General features: G+C 48.1%; 1 protein-coding gene and 1 non-coding gene across 4 annotated transcripts in view; one reads left to right on the top strand and one right to left on the bottom strand.

Moving 5' to 3' along the window:
- C1QTNF2 (C1q and TNF related 2) overlaps positions 1-15,508 on the top strand; it is a 61,319-nt gene extending 45,811 nt beyond the window's left edge. For 2 of the 3 annotated variants that reach the window (XM_065919034.1, XM_065919033.1), the window contains exons 2-3: positions 7,830-8,082; positions 10,769-15,508. In XM_065919034.1, the coding sequence (XP_065775106.1) occupies positions 7,839-8,082; positions 10,769-11,382 (858 nt within the window). In that variant the 5' untranslated portion in view covers positions 7,830-7,838 and the 3' untranslated portion in view covers positions 11,383-15,508. Of the gene's footprint in view, positions 1-2,634; positions 2,697-7,829; positions 8,083-10,768 lie in introns of all 3 variants that reach the window. The other variant, XM_065919035.1, reaches the window with a different exon arrangement.
- Positions 1,007-1,109, bottom strand: LOC136156716 (U6 spliceosomal RNA). The gene has a single exon (XR_010661202.1). It is a non-coding gene; the product is annotated as a U6 spliceosomal RNA (small nuclear RNA).
- Positions 15,509-19,112: the final 3,604 nt, after the last annotated feature.

Here is a 19,112-nt window from a genome sequence, read left to right as displayed (position 1 = left end):
GGGCTCAGGAAACTGCTCCTAATCACCTTGGCTAAGCCACATTTGGGCCCCTCAGAGGACAGGAGTTTCCCTGAAATGTCAATCTCAAATATCCCGAGGGAGAAAAAGCATCACTTTTACATTTTCCAAATCATGTATTTTATATATGTGTGTATGTTTGGCATGTGTGTCTGTGCATATAAAATGATATAATAAAAAGATATCAAAGAAATTTCTCTATTGCTGTGCGTGGCTTTGACCTATGCTTTAAGGTCTCTGCTATGATTTGGGATATTTAGGAAGAAAAATCTAGGAAATGCTGACATAATGGAAAGCATTTGCACATTAGGGTCAGCCAAACCCAAATTCAAATATAACTTCTGCCACTAACTAGTTGTATAAACACGAGCAAATTAGCCTCTCTGAGTTCAGTTTCCTTTTCTATAAATCAGAGAGGGGGGGAAAAAAATAGAGAAGGAAAGAAGGTGTAGTAGATTATACATCGTCTCCAGAGCCCGTCTGACTTGGGTTCAAATTGTCTCCCCAGAACTCAAATTGTGTGATTTGGGGTAAATCATTTCACTTCTCAGAGCCTCTGTTTCTTCCAATGAAAAATGAGACAGTAAGTTTACTGCCTTGTAGGGTTTATTGTAAACTTCAAATAAAATAATTCCAGTAAAGAGCTTTGCACAGTGCCAGGAACTTTTTAGGTGTCCAATTAAGTCAGTTTGCCTCTGTCTCAGTTTCCCTGTCTGTAACCGATCAGGTTGGATTGGATGGTCCCTTGAGGCTCTCCTCAAGTTTAATTCTAAATTTTTAATATATATTTATTTTTAATTGGAAGATAATTACTTTACAATGTTGTGTTGGTTTCTGCCATACATCAACATGAATCAGCTATAGGTATACATATGTCCCCTCCCTCTGAACCTCCCTCCCACCTCCCACCCCATCTCTGCCCTCTAGCTTGTCACAGAGCACTGGTTTGAGCTCCCTGTGTCATATAGTAAATTCCCACTGGCTATCTATTTTTAGGGAACGCTTCACAGATTTGCATGTCATCCTTGTGCAGGGGCCATGCTAATCTTCTCTCTATAGTTCCAATTTTAGTATATTTGCTGCCAAAGCGAGCACCTAAGTTTTATTTTTAAAACTCAGCAAGAGTTCACTTGTCTGGATGCCTAGGCACTTGTCCATTCTCCACGCACTCACCCCTAGTTTTTTCACCAATGTGGAGAGTAGGCTGGGAACAGGGCTGTGTGGAGCTGGTTGTTTTGGAGGAGCCGCAGAGGGAAGGAAACTCTCCTCTCCCTCCCTCTGGGTTTGGAGTCAGAACCTAGTCTCCCCGCCTCTATTTCCAAAACAGTTGCTGGCTGGAGCTGCAGGAACCTTCATGCTCCAGCTCAGAGAAATCCATTCCTCCCGTCCAGAGCCCCATGCCTCCACCCAGCCCTTGGGGCCTGCCCTGGGCCAGCTTCACTAAGCCAGATCCCCTGCTGTCCACAGAGGCTGGAGAGCAGACCCTAGTCCCTCTTGCTGGGCTTGTGTGTCCGGAGTAGAGATGACAAGCAAGAGGGGAGCCAACCTGAAGCACAGGGTTCCCCTTTCACCTTTCTCTCTCTCCTCTGACCTTCTGTCTTTCCTGCCTGTCTTGCAGACTCTCTCATCTGCCTGGAAAACTTGCTCCCACCTGCTTCCTTCCTTCCTTCCTCCTTCCCTCCTTCCCTCTTCCAAAATACCTGCAGGTTGCAACTTTCCAAATTATTTCAAATCTGCTTTGAGAAGTGGGTTTCTCTTCTGGGGTCCCAGATGTGTCCCAGCTCACAAGTAACACCAAGACTAGTTTTGCAAGACTCCTGTCAAGCAGACAAGGGAAGGCGATGGAGCCTGGGGACTCTAGGACACAGTTTTCCAAAAGTATATCAAACATGTAAGTTTCCACTACGTTTCCTAAGTCTACCTCCCATCCCTACCACTGACTACACGGCCCATGTTGAGAACAGTAGGCACCAGAAGACAACAGCTTAATTAAACTGCAGCTTAATTTTTGCCTCCCTCTGCTCGTTTATAGGGCTTCCCAGGTGGCACTAGTGGTAAAGAACCCGCTTGGCAATCCAGGAGCCATAAGAGTTTGATCTCGGGGCCGGAATATCCCTTGGAGGAGGGCATGGCATCCCATTCGAATATCCTTGCCAGGAGAATCCCATGGACAGAGGAGCCTGAAGGGCTCCAGTCCATAGGATCGAAGAGTCAGACACAACTGAAGCAACTCAGCACACATGCCCCTTTATAATTTAGCCAGCGAAGGTGTTGCAGAAACCAGTACTCGAGAAACCAAGCAACACACTTGGAGAGTTGGAGAACTCAGGTCTGTTATGTCAGCGGGCCCAGAGGAGTTAACACTCCAAGCTCTGAGCCCCGAACAAAGTTACAGAGTTTTTATACATGAACAGGCGTGATTAAGCAGGTTTTCAGGCTTGCAGGAGCTAAGACAATTGCAAAGAGCAGGACAAAGGTGAGTGAGATAAGCACCAGTTCCTAGTATGGTGAGTCCCCACTTTCTGAGACTTACATGATCTAGACTTTGCAAGGAGCAAGCTGAGTTACAGAGGCAGAAGGCAAAGGAGGTAAAATTTCAACTTTTCCTCTCCAAAGGTGCTCCCCCTTCTGCCTGACGTCTACTCCCAGGTAATCTGCTCTTCAATCATCATTCAAAGGTGAGGCTTCCTCCCGTCCCGCCGTGCAGCCGTGACGCTGGCTGGGACACCTCAGCTCACCTCTTTCCAGGTTGAAGGAAGGAGCAGAGGAAGCACTAATGGGACAGATGGCAGGCGTGGGTGTGGTTCCTGTCTCACGGCTGAGATAGGGCTAAGCTCCCCTGGAACCGCCAGAAACGATGATGTCTCTTTCTTGGGGGTACCTTCTGTGGGGGTCCTTGGGTGTTCCCAAGTTAAGCCCTCTGACTGTAACAATGGTGACGCAGTCTGTCACACTTTCATTTTGAAGGCAAGTCCAGGCTTCTCATTTTCAGATAACCCTGCATGATTATCCCTGCTGGGCCCCTCACTTCCTATCCTGGTCCCTCTGGCCCAGGATGGCTCCTACTGCCGAATGTCTCGTACCTTCCATGTACCAGGGAGGGTGAGAAGGCAGTCTGCTCCCTCCTGTGCCCCAGAGAGCTCTCTTCCTCCTTCCATGCGGCAAGCAGCTGCTGTCCTAGCCGCCAACTTGGCATGCAATCCTCAGATGCATGTCCACAGGTCTCCCCCTCCCAGCCTCATGGGTGGCATTTTTTTTAATATATATTTATTTATTTGGTTGAGCCAGGTCTTTGCTGTGGCATGCGGGATCTTTAGTTGCAGTATGTGAACTCTTAGCTGCAGCATGTGGGATCTAGTTCCCAGACCAGAGATCTAACCTGGGCCCCCTGCATTGGGAGAACAGTATCTTAGCCACTAGGCCACCAGGGAATTCCCAAAGTTTGCCTTTTAAAATCCAAGAGTGCCCAGAGTCATGAAATGAGCTCTCAAAACCATTCCTTTGGATTTCCCTGGCGGTTCAGTTGTTAAGAATCTGCTTGTCAATCAGGGGTCATGGGTTTGATCCCTGGTTCAGGATATCCCTCATGCCCTGGGGCAGCTAAGCTCCTGAACAACAGAGACTGAGCTGGAACTCTAGAGCCACAACTCCTGAGCCTGCTCCACAACAAGAGAAGCCAGCACAGTGAGAAGCCTGTGAACTGCAACTAGAGAGTAGTTCCAGCTCTCTGCAACTGCAGTAAGCCTGTGCCTAGCAATGAAGACCCAGTGCAGCCAAAAATAAGTAAATAAATAAAAAGAAAGAAAAAGAACTTTAAAAACAAAACAAGAAAAAAAGGTCCTCCTTTGTCAGTTCTTCACTTTGGCCTGACCCCTCGATTGAGCATGCAGTATGTCCTCTCATATGTCCTGGTGCCCAGATGAAAATATGGATTTTTAACACACTCTTTCTATCACCCACTAGGTCTTTCTTTTCATCCTCTCCAAAGGACTAGATCCCCAGGGCTAACCTGTGCCCTTGTTGAGTCCCTTTCCTCACATCGGGCCACAGACCTTCCTTGCACCCCAGCAGAGGCTCTGTCCCAGGGTGTCTGGCACCGTAGTCCTGTCTGGAGGTCTCCAAGGTTTCCAAATTGCACAAAATTCCATAAGAATGGGTGTGCACTGCCACAGATGACAGTGTTCTTTATTGAAAAGGGATATTAGGAAGGGGTATAGAGACGTGAAAGATATACTTTCAGCAAACTGAAACCTTTTTTCTTTCCTTAATTAGGACTACAGAAATTGAAAAGATAGTAACTTTGTTACTACATGTTATTTAAGGCAGTTTCTGGTACTAAATCATCTCTCCCTGGCCAGGGACACTTCTGTGACATTTCTTCTCTGAGGTCCAGAGAAGGAAAGTGACTGGTGCAAAGTCACCAGGTTGGTGAGCCATGGAGCTGGAACTAGACCAGCTCCCCGAGTCTCACTCCTCTTCCTGGCAGGGGAGGCCTGGTCTTCTCTCCTCCTCATGTGTTCCCAGGGTTAAAGATTTGGAGGGGCAAGGAGGAGGGGCAGAGTCAACCCGTTTCCAGAGCCAGCGCAGAGGTCTGGACAGGCTCCCAGGCCCCAGGCAAAGCAGGATGTGAAGGGAAACTGAGGGCCCAGGAGGGAAGTGTGAGCCTTGAGGGTGAGACCTGAGCAGTGTTTCAGCTTTACTGCCAGCCCTGCGGCTGCAGGAAGCCCTGTCATGCTTGAAGGCTCTGATGAAGTGGTCGAAGGTTATGTGGGAACAGAGAAGCCACCAAGGCTTTGCATCTATTAAGAGAGGGCAGAGTGGAGTCTGAGAGTCTCAGTCAGCATCAGAGGTGAAGGGGCCTTAGAAATCATCTAGTCTGTGTGTGTGCTAAGTTCAGTCCTGTCCAACTCTTGTGACACCGCCCCCCCCCCCCCCCCCATGGACTGTAGCCTGTCAGACTCCTCTGTCCAAGGGATTCTCCAGGAAAGAATACTGGAGTGAGTTGCCATGCCTTCCTCCAGGGAATTGTCCTGACCAGGGATCAAACCTGCGTCTCTGGTGTCTCCTGCCTTGGCAGGTGAGTTATTTATCACTAGTGCCACCTGGGAAGCCCAGGTTGCAGTCAAATGGGTCCCTGGACCACCAGCCTCAGCATTCCTCAAAATACCTCAAATCCTCCAGCTCCAACGCAGACCTACTGAACTGCAAACTCTGGGGATTGGGCCCAGAAAACTGGGTTTCGACAAGTCCTCCAATTGAGTCTGATGCACACTCGAGTGTGGAAACCAACCCCTTATTTTTGGTAGATTTTTTTTTTAAGTTTTATTTTTATTTTTGACTGTGCTGAGTCTTCATTGCTGAGTGCGGACTTTCTCTAGTTGTGCCTTGTGAAGTGTGTCCCTTATGAGAAAAGACCCTGGGGCCAAGGACAATTTTATTGCAGAGAGATGCACTGAGTTCTGGGTCTTCCTCAGTGCCTAAAACATGAAGGCCTAAAGATAGACGGTGTTTGCCGGGTCACACAGGAAGCAGCCAGACTTGGAGGAAGGGCTGGTCCCCCAGGGTATCTGGGAAGGTCACTTCCTTGGTACACAGGCTTCGCATTTTCTGTCTTATCATGCTTCAGAACATGGGATTTAGGGCGTGCCGTCTTCAGTAGTTGTGGCACGTGGGCTTAGTAGTTGCAGCTCGAAAGCTCTAGAGCCCATTATCAGTAGCTGTGGCCCACGGGCTTAGTTACCCTATGGCTTGTAGAATCTTCCTAGACCAAGGATTGAACCCATGTGCCCTGCATTGGCAGGAGGACTCTTAACCACTGAACCACCAGGGAGGTCCTCCAATCCCTTATGTTTCAGGGGGTAGAAACTGAGGCCTAGACACGAAAAAGGGCTTACCTAAATTCACAAAGCCAGTTACCGCTTCAGAGCCCATCCTAGAGGCAGAAAGTCTTGCTTAGAATATTCCCCCTCCTGGTTTCATTCCTAGGAGAGAGGCTATTGGTTGCAAAGTGATTGAGTCACTTTGTTGAGAGATCTTGAACAAGTGGCTTATTTCTGCTCTGGACCTTGGCTTTAGCATCTTCCCAGAGAGGGGCTGGGGTAGATAATCACTGGTCATGTAACACTCTGGTCTCTATTGTGATCATGTTGCCACTGCCCCAGCCTTAAGAACATGGCGTGAAATTAAGACTTATTGAGACTTGCAAAGTGTCCCCCAAAATTACATCCCACACTTTTTATCCAGGAAGCTATTGTAGGATATGTGTCACCAAAATGAGAGAGTGAAAAAAAAATAAAATAAAAGGAAGGCATGTATTTGTAAAGCAGGGGATAAAACACAGGAGAGAGGCAAAGAGAATCACCATGATGGTTAAAAAGGAAAATTCTGGGCTGTAAAGTGTGTACACAGTTGGAACAGGAGGAGGGAGGGCTCTGGGACTTATGTCTTTAGGAAAATAGATGGGAGAGGTAAATTATCTGATATATTTGATAATGTACAAATTAGTGATGTAGAAAACTAAGCAAATAAAATTATTAATATCTCCAGTAAGAAACGTGTATATAATGAAGTATAATTATAGTATGGTGCTTAGCTTAGCAGTAAATAATAGTTATAATACTTCAAAGAGTGAATTTTGGTTTAGTCAAAAATTATTTTTAAACAGCATGAGGGAGAAAACAGGGTCCTTGAGTGATACAAGAGGGCTGAATCCTCATCTGTCATAATAGGAATTCAAAAGGCAATGTCTGAAATTGATGGGACCTGCCTGGTGGCTCAGTGATTGGGACTCTGAGCTTTCACTGCAAGGGGCACAGGTTCAATCCCTGGTGAGGGAACTAGAATCCTGCATGCTTACGGCACAGTACAAAAGAAAAGAAAACAACAAACAACTTTAAAACAGATAAAAAGAAGCTACGTAAGCATATTATCTTTTAATGTCAATAAATTTGTGAAAAAACAGCCAAAAGAGTTTGGGGGAGAGGAGAGGGTTGATGTGGAAGATGGGTGGGGCTGAAGATTACGCACGGTTTTTCATTATAAGCTTTATGTTATTATTTGACTTTATAACAATGTGAGTATATTATTTTTATTATTCTTTAAGTGAAAAAAAAAAAAATCAGTGTAGCCTGGAGCAAAGCACATGTGCTCTGGCTCTTCATGGCCTCATTCAAATCCCAGCCCTGCCACACTAATTGCCTGCCTTAGTCACCTTGTGAACTTCTCTGAGCTCCCTTTCCTCCTCATATCTATTCGGTTAGGATGCTATGAGATTAAGTAACGTGTGGAAAGTTCCTGGCCCAGGCCTGGTACACAGGGAGCCCCCAGCAGAAAAGCTGTGCCCATCGTCTCCCAGTGCTGCTCAGGCTTGCGGCACCGACGCTCAGAACTGACGCCTCACTTCTGACCCGCTAATGCGCTGCCCCGAATCCTCTAGCATAGTTACAAATCACCACCAGCAGTCTGAAGTATCTCTGCCCTTGTAACTTTCCATTCAGGCCACATATTTGAATGAAACCATGGAACGATTCTCTGCATCCACAGTTCCTCCCCATCAGCGGTCACTGGGCTCAGTCCTGCCACTCCAGAGCACGAGGATGTGAGGATGAGTGCCTCCCCCGTCCAGGACTCCTCCAAAGTGTATTCTGAGCCCGTGACGCGGCTCATCCAGAGATGTCCGGGTGTGAGGACACCGTCCGGTTACTTGCTTGTGATGTGAGAGAGAGGGAGGAGAGGTGCCCTCTCCTCTGGCGACTGACCTCCAGCCAGCTCCGTGGCCAGACTCACCACTCACAGCTCTCTGCCTCCCGCAGGTGACCACCATGCTCCCCTGGGTGCTGCTGGCCTGCGCCCTTCCTTGTGCGGCCGACCCACTGCTGGCTGCCTTCGCCCGCAGAGACTTCCAGAAGGGTTCCCCTCAACTCATCTGCAGCATGCCTGGCCCCCAGGGTCCACCCGGCCCCCCAGGAGCCCCAGGGCCCTCAGGAATGGTGGGAAGAATGGGCTTTCCAGGCAAAGATGGCCAGGATGGCCAGGACGGGGACCGAGGAGAGAGCGGAGAGGAAGGTAAGAAGCCCAGGGCCTGTCCCTCTTGTTCCCACCTGTTGACAACTGCTGCTGCTGCTGCTAAGTCACATCAGTTGTGTCTGACTCTGTGCGACCCCATAGACAGCAGCCCACCAGGCTCCTCCATCCATGGGATTCTCCAGGCAAGAACACTGGAGTGGGTTGCCAGTGCCTTCTTTGCCTGTTGATAACATCTGACTCAAAAGGGGTTTGCAAAGTTACGAAAACTAATATGTATGAATCTTATTTCCTTATAAACCAAACTAATGTCTCTTTAAAAGACAGAGTAGGAATTATCCAACAGTCCAGTATTTAGGACATTCCACTTCAGGGGGCACGAGTTCAATCCTGGTTGGGAACTAAGATCCCATACATTGCACAGCGCAGCCAAAAAAATTTTTTTTAATTAAAAAAAAAATGGTGTATTCTCTGGAAAGGAACAGTGAGCCTCAATTTTCTGTTCTTGCCCCAGCTGCACTGTTGATTTGCTCAGTGACCTTAAGCAAGTCTCCTGAAATAGTACTCAGAACTCTCTAGGTTGCAAGAGACAGAAACCCAATTTAAATAAATAAATAAAAATTTAAAAAGAAGTCCAGTTTATAGCCCCAAATGGAATTCATTGGTTCATACAACTAGAAAGTCTGAGAGCCAAGCTTCAGGAATAGCTGCATCCAGGAGCTCAAATATTGTCAAGGCTTTGCTTCTCTGTATACTGGCTTGGTTCTCACAAAGGTTGGAATTTATGAAATGCCCACTTGATCCATAGAGCAATTCTCAGGAGGACTGATTCTTCTTGATCACATATTCATTCTGAACCAATCACTTTGACCTTAGAGGTGAGGTACCACCATTCGCCAGGACTGGGTCAAGTGCCCACCCCTGGGTGTGAGTGTGTGTTGTGTGTGTGGTGAGGGCAGTTGATCACTGTGATTGACAGCCTCACTAGGACCACATTCAGTAGTGAACAGAAGTTTTCCAAAGGAAGGGGTGCCAGGCAGACAGCAGACAAACTGAAAACTGTTCACTCCACCTCAGCATCCTCCTGTCATCCTCCAAAGGTTATCACTATTAACTGGTTAAATGCATACCTGTTCTGGTCTCTTTCTGTGTATTTACATATATATATACTAATACCAAACATTGCCAAGTACTTAGCCTAAGCAATCTGTTCCTGAAAACTAGATGTTCAGAGAGAATGTTTGGGAATTTATTTCCCAATTACTTAAAATAGGAAAAATTTAAATGCATTACACATTAACCCAAAACTCTAAATCACACACACAAAAAAGGCCTGTATATATACATATGAGAAGCAAAGCACCTTGTTAGAATGTAAAATATCTGCAGCATTACTTGCTGATCACCCAGTTCATAGGGTGGTTAACGGACCCTTGCTTTGTGTGCAGTGACGCTAAGACACTGCTTACACCTGGCAACCTCCAGCTGCAGGCTCCTTAATTGATCCAGCATGTTTCCCTGACGGCTCAACAGGTAAGAATATACTGGCAATGCAGGAGACACAGGAGACCCAGATTCAACGCCTGGATCCGGAAGATCCCCTGGAGGAGGGTCTGGGAACCCACTCTAGTATTCTTGCCTGGAGAATCCCCATGGACAGAGGAGCCTGGCAGGGATAGTCCAAAGCATTGCAAAGAGTCGGACACGACTAAGCATAAACATGCTTTCCAAAACATCTGCCTACCCCCCTAGCTGTGCCAGCCTGCCAACTGTTTCAATTAACCATTGTGTTTGGATATGACTCCAGTTACCCATACATTTTGTTTAAAATGTAAAATGTTGTGTTGAGTTTGGGGAACATAAATACATATGTTTTTATATAATCATCAGCCAAAAATACTGTGTTGAGAGAAATGTACATTATTAGAATAAGGGAATTAAAAACTCAGAGGTGTTCTTCAGGCACACATTACCATGGAAATGTTCTGTAGGATACACCAAGTGTATACATCTAGCAAATGGTTACTAAGTGCCAGGCACTCAAAAGTGCAAAGTAATGGGCATTGTGGTTTCCTTTGAACAAAACAGAGTTTCTACCACCTTCTTTTTCCACTTAACAGTATATTTTAGAGAAGTTTTCATATGGTACGTGTAAATCTGTGTCATTTTTTTTTAAAACTCCTGCAGAGAATTGCATATAAGAGATGGACCATAATTTTTCTCATTATCTCCCTTTGAATAGGCATTTAATTGTTCCTAGTTTTTGTTATTGTAAGCAATGCTGCTGTAAAAACCCTTGCCCACATGGGCAGGGATCTCTGGCACTGGTCAAGGATTTCACGAAGGTCAGTGCTTTGAAGTCAAGAGGCTTCCTACAATTCTTGTCTCAACCCATTATTACCACAGCCTGGGGAAGGGCTGATCTGGCAGACAAACCAGACTCTTCCTTCAAAGGCAGGACAAGGGAAGGGCATGAATTGTGACAAGTTATCTTTGCCCGAATCCACATGATGCTGGAAGGTGAATATTACCATTCCCACTTTCCACATAAGATGGGAGAAATGCCCCTGGTGATACCATCATGGTTTGCATCCATTTCTGTGTGAGTGCACAGACTGTGTTCTTTCCTTTCCCCAAAGCCTTGTGTTCCAAGAATGGAAAGCCAAAGCCCGCCCCCTGCCTAGTTCTCCACGGTCCCCTCCATAACACCAGCTGTTCTGTCTTCCAGGCTCACCTGGCCGGACAGGTAATCGTGGGAAGCCAGGCCCGAAGGGCAAAGCCGGGGCCATTGGGCGGGCCGGCCCACGTGGCCCCAAAGGGATCAGCGGTGCCCCGGGCAGGCACGGGACACCCGGCAGGAAGGGGCCCAAGGGCAAGAAGGGGGAGCCGGGCCTCCCGGGGCCCTGCAGCTGCGGCAGCAGCCACGCCAAGTCGGCCTTCTCCGTGGCGGTGACCAAGAGCTATCCGCGGGAGCGGCTGCCCATCAAATTCGACAAGATACTGATGAACGAGGGCGGACACTACAACGCTTCCAGTGGCAAGTTCGTCTGCAGCGTGCCGGGCATCTACTACTTCACCTACGACATCACGCTGGCCAACAAGCACCTGGCCATTGGCCTGGTGCACAACGGCCAGTATCGCATCCGGACCTTCGACGCCAACACAGGCAACCACGACGTGGCCTCGGGCTCCACCATCCTGGCGCTCAGGCAGGGGGACGAGGTCTGGCTGCAGATCTTCTACTCTGAGCAGAACGGGCTCTTCTACGACCCATACTGGACCGACAGCCTCTTCACGGGCTTCCTTATCTACGCTGATCAGGACAGCCCCAGTGAGGTGTAGACGGGCCAGTGCTGGGTCTCCCAGCAGCTCCTGGACTTGGGCTTCCAGCACAAGACCCCTAAACTGTTGCGGGCTGAAAGTCGGGAGCATCTAACCTCAGGCTGACCTCCTCCACCCCTTTTTCCTCCATCATTAAATCCAAGCTTTTTTATTCATCCTTCCATCTATCCATTTGCTAATTTTCTTAATAGGCACGATGTGACAGGCACTGTGCTATCCTCCAGAAGGTACCTCAGTGAACAAACAGAGAAAGGTTCTCCTTACATTCTAATGGGAGAAACAATTTACAAACAACAAATAGTGTAATTATTGTACCAGAATGGAAAGGCATGTGCCGTGGTGGAGAGTCATAGAAGAACAGGAGACAGGGAAGTAGGTGAAATTGTTTTTTTTAGATATTTTCTTTTGGGGTTTATTTACATAAAATCTGGGCTTCCCCGGTGGCTGAGGCAGTAAAGAATCTGCCTACAAAGCAAGGTACCTGGGTTCGATCCCTAGGTCGGGAAGATCCCCTGGAGGAGAGCATGACAACCCACTCCAGTATTCTTGCCTGGAGAATCCCATGGACAGAGGAGCCTGGCAGGCTACAGTCCATGGGGTCACAAAGAGTCAGACATGACTGAAGCAACTTAGCATGCACGTGAAGTCTACAAATCTTAAATGGACAGCTCGGTGAATTGTCATGTATTCACCCACCTTGTCATCTTCGTGTAGATCAAGTACAGAATATCACCAGCTCCCCAACTCCTCAAGGCAATCTGAAATCCCCTCCACAGCAGTACAGAAAGAGGTTAATTTTTAAGCTGGGCCCCAAAGCTCGAGCTATAGCAAGACAAAAGCAGGGAGGGATGTCCTGGCAGAAGGAGCAGTCCCAATGTAGGAAAGAGCTTGGCGTATCCGAGGAACTAGCTGAAGGCCAGCGGGATGAGTGAGTGAGAAAGGAGACAAGGACAAGAGATGCAAGGCTGGAAGTGTATTCAGAACCTCACAGGCCATGGCAGAGAGTTCATTCTGCTCGAGAAAGCAAGAGTGAGCATGATGGTCAGATAGGGATGACCTTGAATCTGTTCCAGGCATGAGTCAAGTCAACATCATGCTTAAGTGCTTCATTATCAGTTACAAATCACCCCCAGGCCCACTTCTCCCTCAGTGGGGTACACGGGGTACGCCAGCCTGCCTGAGAACCACCGGGCAGACGTGAGGAACCTATAGATGAATCTTGCCCCCGGGCCAGGGGTTTCCAGCGTGCAGGGATCTGAGAGACTGGTGCTGAGAAGGCCCCTTTCCCTCCCAGGTCAATTAGGGGAGAGGATTTTCTGATGGAGCCACAGTGCTAGCAGATTGTCTGACTGACTTATGGCTGGAAAAGTGGGACCAGGGGGACCCTCGGGGACAGGAAACACTGCCTGGAGTAGTCCTGGAAGAAGTGGACCCATCCATAAAGAAAATGGAGTTTGCTTAAAATAATTCCATTCTCTTTGATGCATAAAACCTATGGGGTGCGGAGGGTTTGGGGCCCAAGCAGATGAGTATGTGGTTGGGACCTTCCCCAGCTCCCTGTAAAAAAAGGGCCAGCTTCTGAGCTCAAGAAGCATCTTTGTCTATGAACAATTGTTTTGTCTCTTTCTTTTACTCTTTTTAAAAGAGCATCTTTAGCCACTCCCTCTCCCTTCCCCTAGGGTTGCAAATATTTGAAGGCAGGTGGCAACCCTGTGAAGCCTGGGTAATAAATCCAGCCTGATAAAGATGGACAGGGCCCCGTAGTTGCCACTTCTGGGCCTGATCTAAACCCATGTCCCATTAACAGCCTGCCAGGAAACCCCAGAGAGGGCGGTAGGGATGATGGGGATCACTCAGCGCTCTTTGTGGGGGTGGGCAGAGGCACAGAGAGGCCTTGTAGGACCAAAGGGCCAGGGTCTTGTCTTCCGTGGATGTGGCCCAGGGCTGCTGGAAAGGGTGAGATAGGATTGCTGGGTTTGTGGGGGTGGACAGAAGCAGGTGACACAGGTGAGGGGTCTCTGATAGCAAGGATGAGGGCTGATGTGCTCCTAACGCCTCTGAGGGTGCCTGCCTCCTAGGTGCCGTGAGGACTTGGGGTCCTCCAGCAGGTGATGCAGTCACCAGTCGAGGAAGGTGTTCCAAGCAGGTGGCCTTCCCAGACATCCTGGGGCACCAGCCCCTCCTCCAAGGCTGGCTGCTTCCTGTGGGACTCGGCAAAGAGCACCTGTCCTCAGGCCTTTATGCTTAAGGCACTGAGGAAGACCCAGAACTCAGTTCAGTTCAATTCAGTTACTCAGTCGTGTACGACTCTTTGCGACCCCATGGATTGCAGCACGCCAGGCCTCCTTATCCATCACCAACTCCTGGAGCTTACTCAAACTCATGTCCATTGAGTTGGTGATGCCATCCAACCATCTCATCCTCTATCATTCCCTTCTCCTCCTGCATTCTGTCTTTCCCAGCATCAGGGGCTTTTCCGATGAGTCAGTTCTTCACATCAGGTGGCCACAGTATTGGAGTTTCAGCTTCAGCATCAGTCCTTCCAAAGAATATTCAGGACTGATTTCCTTTAGGATGGACTGGTTGGATCTCCTTGCAGTCCGAGGGACTCTCAAGAGTCTTCTCCAACACCACAGTTTAAAAGCATCAATTCTTCGGTGCTCAGCTTTCTTTACCGTCCAACCCTCAAATCCATACATGGCTACTGGAAAAACCACAGTTTTGACTAGGTGGACCTTTGTTGGCAAAGTAATGTCTCTGCTTTTTAATATGTTGTCTAGGTTGCTCATAACTTTCTTCCAAGGAACAAGCATCTTTTAATTTCATGCCTGCAGTCACCATCTGCAGTGATTTTGGAGCCCAAAAAATAAAGTCTCTCACTGTTTCCAGTGTTTCCCCATCTATCTGCCATGAAGTGACAGGACCGGATACCAGGATCTTATTTTTCTGAATGTTGAGTTTTAAGCCTACTTTTTCACTCTCCTCTTTTACTTTCATCAAGAGACTCTTTAATTCTTCTTCACTTTCTGCCATAAGGGTGGTGTCTTCTGTATATATGAGGTTATTGATATTTCTCCCAGAATCTTGATTCCAGCTTGTGCTTCACCCAGCCCAGCACTTCACATGATGTATTCTGCATATAAGTTAAATAAGCAGGGTGACAATATGCAGCCTTGACATACTTCTTTTCCTATTTGGAACCAGTCTGTTGTTCCATGTCCAGTTCTAACTATTGCTTCTTGGCCTGCATACGGATTTCTCAGGGGGCAGGTAAGGTGGTCTGGTATTCCCATCTCTTTAAGAATTTTCCACAGTTTGCTGTGATCCGCACAGTCAAAGGCTTTGGCATAGTCAATAAAGCAGAAGTAGATGTTTTTCTGGAACTCTCTTGCTTTTTTGATGATCCAGCGGATGTTGGCAATTTGATCTCTGGTTCCTCTGCCTTTTCTAAATCCAGTTCAAACATCTGGATGTTCATGGTTCACTGTTGAAGACTGGCTTGGAGAATTTTAAGCATTATGTTGCTAGGGTGTGAGATTAGTGCAATTGTGCAGTAGGTTGAACATTCTTTGGCCTTGCTTTTCTTTGGGATTGGAATGAAAACTGACCTTTTCCAGTCCTGTGGCCACTGTTGAGTTTTCCAAATTTGCTGGCATATTGAGTGCAGTACTTTCACAGCATCATCTTTCAGGATGTGAAATAACTCAAATGGAATTCCACCACCTCCACTACCTTTGTTTGTAGTGATACTTGGTAAGGCCCACTTGACTTTGCATTCCAGGATATCTGGCTCTAGTGAGTGATCACACCATTGTGATTTTCTGGGTAATGAAGAACTCAGTGCATCTTTATGGAATAAAATTTCCTTTGGCCCCAGGGTCTTTTCTCATAAGAGACACACTTCAAAAGGCTGCTGCTAAGTCACTTCAGTAGTGTCTGACTCTGTGCGACCCCACAGACGGCAGCCCACCAGGCTCCCCCGTCCCTGGGATTCTCCAGGCAAGAACACTGGAGTGGGTTGCCGTTTTCTTCTCCACTGTAAAAGGCAGCTGTTATCAAATAGGAACAAAGCTGATCACTAGTTAAAGTGGGAGGGACTGATTTTAATCAGGCATGTATCACTGCTGTAGGGAAGATTCCAGTGTGAACTGGACTCACTTTGGTTTATGCAGCAGTGTTAAATGAAGGATGAGGGAGTGGGGGTAGGGCTGGGGCAGAGGAGCTCTGTAGACTCAGGGAAATGGAAAATTACAGAAGGGGGAGGGGCTGATCCAGGTGAATCTCAGATGTGCCTTTATGCCTGTAAGCAAGCCCATGGTGAAGGACAGAGAAACCTTGTGTCTGCAGTCCATGGGGTCGCAAAGAGTCAGACACGACTGAGCGACTGAACAAAAAAAACCATGCCTTTATCAAAATGGGGCTCCTACCCTCCCACAAAGACTGGGAAACAGGGTGCTATCTTCAGATGCTGGGTGGAACGATCAGTACATTCTTTTGGCAGCCTTGAGTGTTTTCAGGCAGACACTTTAAGTGGGGGGATGGGTCATCCTAAGGATGTGGCCTTGAGCTGTTGAAAGCCTTATTAGTGTTTGTTCAAGTCTTCAGGGCCGCGATCCACAGGCCCAGTAAAGAAGAAGGAGCCTGGCTGGAGTTTGGGGAAGGAGAGCATCTTTGTCACCATTCACTTCTGGAGAACGCCTGGGGAATCTGCAGCTCTGACTATTATGAGCAGAGAGCCCGAGACCCACACTGCCCTCACAGGCCAGTCCAGCCCAGCCCGGCCCTCGCCCGGCCTCGGGGTGCCCCTGACGACGAGGGGGTCGGCACATCAGGCACCGCAGGTCTTCCAGTGCTACCTTCTGAATTAAGACTGTGATCAAGGGGAGGTCAACGAATCAGTCACCTCAGGCACAGAATTCAAGGGGTGCCCCCCAAAGTAGTCAATGGAAATAATATTTAAATGCAACATTTTAATAAATCAAAATTGATAGAAAAAAAGGTTTTGATGAACAAAACATCAAAATGTTAAGTAAAGATGGGGTCTGGCAGTGCCGGCATTCGGGCAAGATAAGGGAGGCCCAGTAATGCGAGCATGCCTCAGACTCCCTGGGCAGCCAGGCCCTAGAGGTGGAAACTCTTCAGTCCCGTGGGTGTCATCTTCACTCTTTCCACGAGGGGGCGAGCGTCTACCACACAAACCTCACCAGTCCCGCTGCTTAGAGGCTGGAAGACATCCCTGGTGTCTTCTCTCTGCTGTTTCTAGATTCTGAGCCAAAGGGAAATAAAAGGGCGGGGGTGGAAGGTGGGGAGAAAGAGAGATTCTGATCCATGATATTATTCGACCATGACCCTCTGCTAGAGAAAAGAAAAAGAACCCAAGAGCCGCACATCTTCCTAGCATTTTCAGTTAAAGGGATTGTGCGTGCAGTCACTCAGTCGGGTCTGGCTCTTGTGACCTTATGGGCTATAGCCCACCAGGCTTCTCCGTGCGTACATTCACAATCACAGAGGCAGCTGGCAGAGTGCAGGCATACAGCAGTTGTCCAGGAAACAAGAAATCTGGGTTCCAGCCCTAGCTCTGTCTTCCCATCCCTTGTGTGGCTTCAGCCAAGCCATTTCACGTCAGATGGCCTCAGTTTTACTGCCTGTGAAGCAAAGGATGGATCAGGTGATCTCAGAATCCATTTAGCGCTAAACATCTGTGCTTCGGTCTCCAAAGCAGAGCTAAGAAAAGAGCCTGAAATTACTGAAACATAAATTAAAGCAGCTGGATGAATCAAGCCAGCATGCTCCAAAGCACTGAACTTTCACATCTGGCCCTCTGCTTCTTAGGAAGACAATCGTCGGTTGCTATTATTAGGTTTCCTGAGCTGGAAGACAAGAAGACTCAGTACTAGTGAACATTAGCCACATTCTGGGTGTTACGTGTATCGTCTCTTCTCAGTTTCTCAACCCCGCTGTGAGCAGTTATCATGACCACCATTCCCACTTTACAGATGGGGACAGTTGAGTCCTCAGAAGCTTGGATCAATGCCAAAGGTCAATCTGAGGCAGGAGATAGATGGTCTCCAGGTTAGACATTTACAACTGGCCTCCTATTTGCCTTTCATGGGCCACAAAGAAGTGGGCTTCAGGCTGGATGCCTACAACTCTTAGCACTTCCTGAGACAAGAGATAGGTGGGCTCCAGTTGAGCAATTTTACAGTCAGCCTCCTGTTTTCCCTCCAAAATGAAAGGAACAACAGAAACAGGGTAAACAGCCAGTCTTTGTCTCTTGTAAACACATTAAGGTAATAGTCATGACAATAGTCAAGGCAATAGTCACAACAAGGACAAAGAGGGACAAAACCCTTCTTAAGTAAAGGATTACAGGATCTTTGCTTACTGCTGCCCCACCACCACCACCACCACCTTTCTTTGGGACAAGGAAGACACTACATATATGTAAAGTCTCCTTGTGGGTCAAAAGTCAGGGGATAACACCAGTCCCTGAGTCTTGTTCCTCCCAGAAGCCTTCACTTCAAGATCCATCTTGACTGAGGGGCGCATGCACACTCAGGGGAGTTTCCTAGGGCAGGTCAGCTGTGGAAAAAGAAACCAGATAATTGGCTAAAGGTAAATAAAGGCCTGGAAGAACCGACCTATGTCAATGACTTAACCGCCCCTTAACTGCTCCCCCCCTCACTAGGGGGGACACTCACACACATTCTCTTTGGGTGTGCATCTCTACCTTACTTCTGTCTTAACTGAACAAGTCGTTTCTCTGTTTGCTCTCATAACACACAACAAATCGTTGTGCTATGTGTCTAGTAATAAACTTTAGACCTGCATTTATAGTTTTTGCCTCTGTGATAAATGCATCTTTCACTGGGGGCATTTGGATCTTTTTCCCCCTGGATCTTTAGCCTATATCCGTGGTTAGTCTGGTGGCTAGGATTCCTGCTTTTCATCCAGCTACCCAGGTTTAATTCCTGGGTAGGAAATTAAGATCTCACCTCACACCACCGCTCACTGCTGCCTCGGCAAGATCAGATCCAATAGCTAAGACTGGAACCAAATGGGCGATTCTAGAGTCTGCACTTTGAGCGACATTGGCCATGAATGGGCCCCTCGGTGGGCCCAGGGAAATCAGGACAGCCCAGATTTAGAAGCACTCCCAAATACTTCCTTCCCACAACACAGGATTCTGTCTAAATTATTAAAGATTACATGTTTCATTTTCAGCAGACACCTCCTAAGGCCTCAGTGTGGCGAGGCCAGGGGACTTGCCCGTGGTCCCTAAGACAGGTGGGGAGTCAGAAGCTCCCAGGCAGCGGAGGCTGTGGACACGGCCACACCTCCTGCAGCTTCCTCAGCGGGGCTTGGGAGCCTGGCCCATTCACCAAGCTCCTCAAGCCAACTCCGGAGTACAGCCACTTTGCCGACCCCTGGGCCAGGCTGAGGGGAAAACTACCAAACAAAAGACTTGGATTCTGCTCTGTAATGGGGGCCTGAACCTGCGTGTGTCCCTTTTTCGTCATTTTCTCCTTTCCTGGGGTCCCTTCCACAGCCGTCCTCAGGCCCTGGTGGCCGCTGACCATGGCGCTCTGAGCTTAAGGTGGAAGCTAACCTCCCCCGAGAGGTCCAGCTCCTCAGGCAGCAGTAGGACATGAGGAGGGCAGGCGCTTACTTACTGGCTCCTAAGAACCTCTGCAAAATTCCAGGTCTCTCCCTGCTTCAGAGACGAAAGC

This window comes from Muntiacus reevesi, chromosome 1, assembly GCF_963930625.1.
Source record: "Muntiacus reevesi chromosome 1, mMunRee1.1, whole genome shotgun sequence".
Taxonomy (NCBI): Eukaryota; Metazoa; Chordata; class Mammalia; order Artiodactyla; family Cervidae; genus Muntiacus; species Muntiacus reevesi.
Note: the sequence above shows the minus strand (reverse complement) of the source record. Positions and strands in the feature narration are given on the sequence as shown.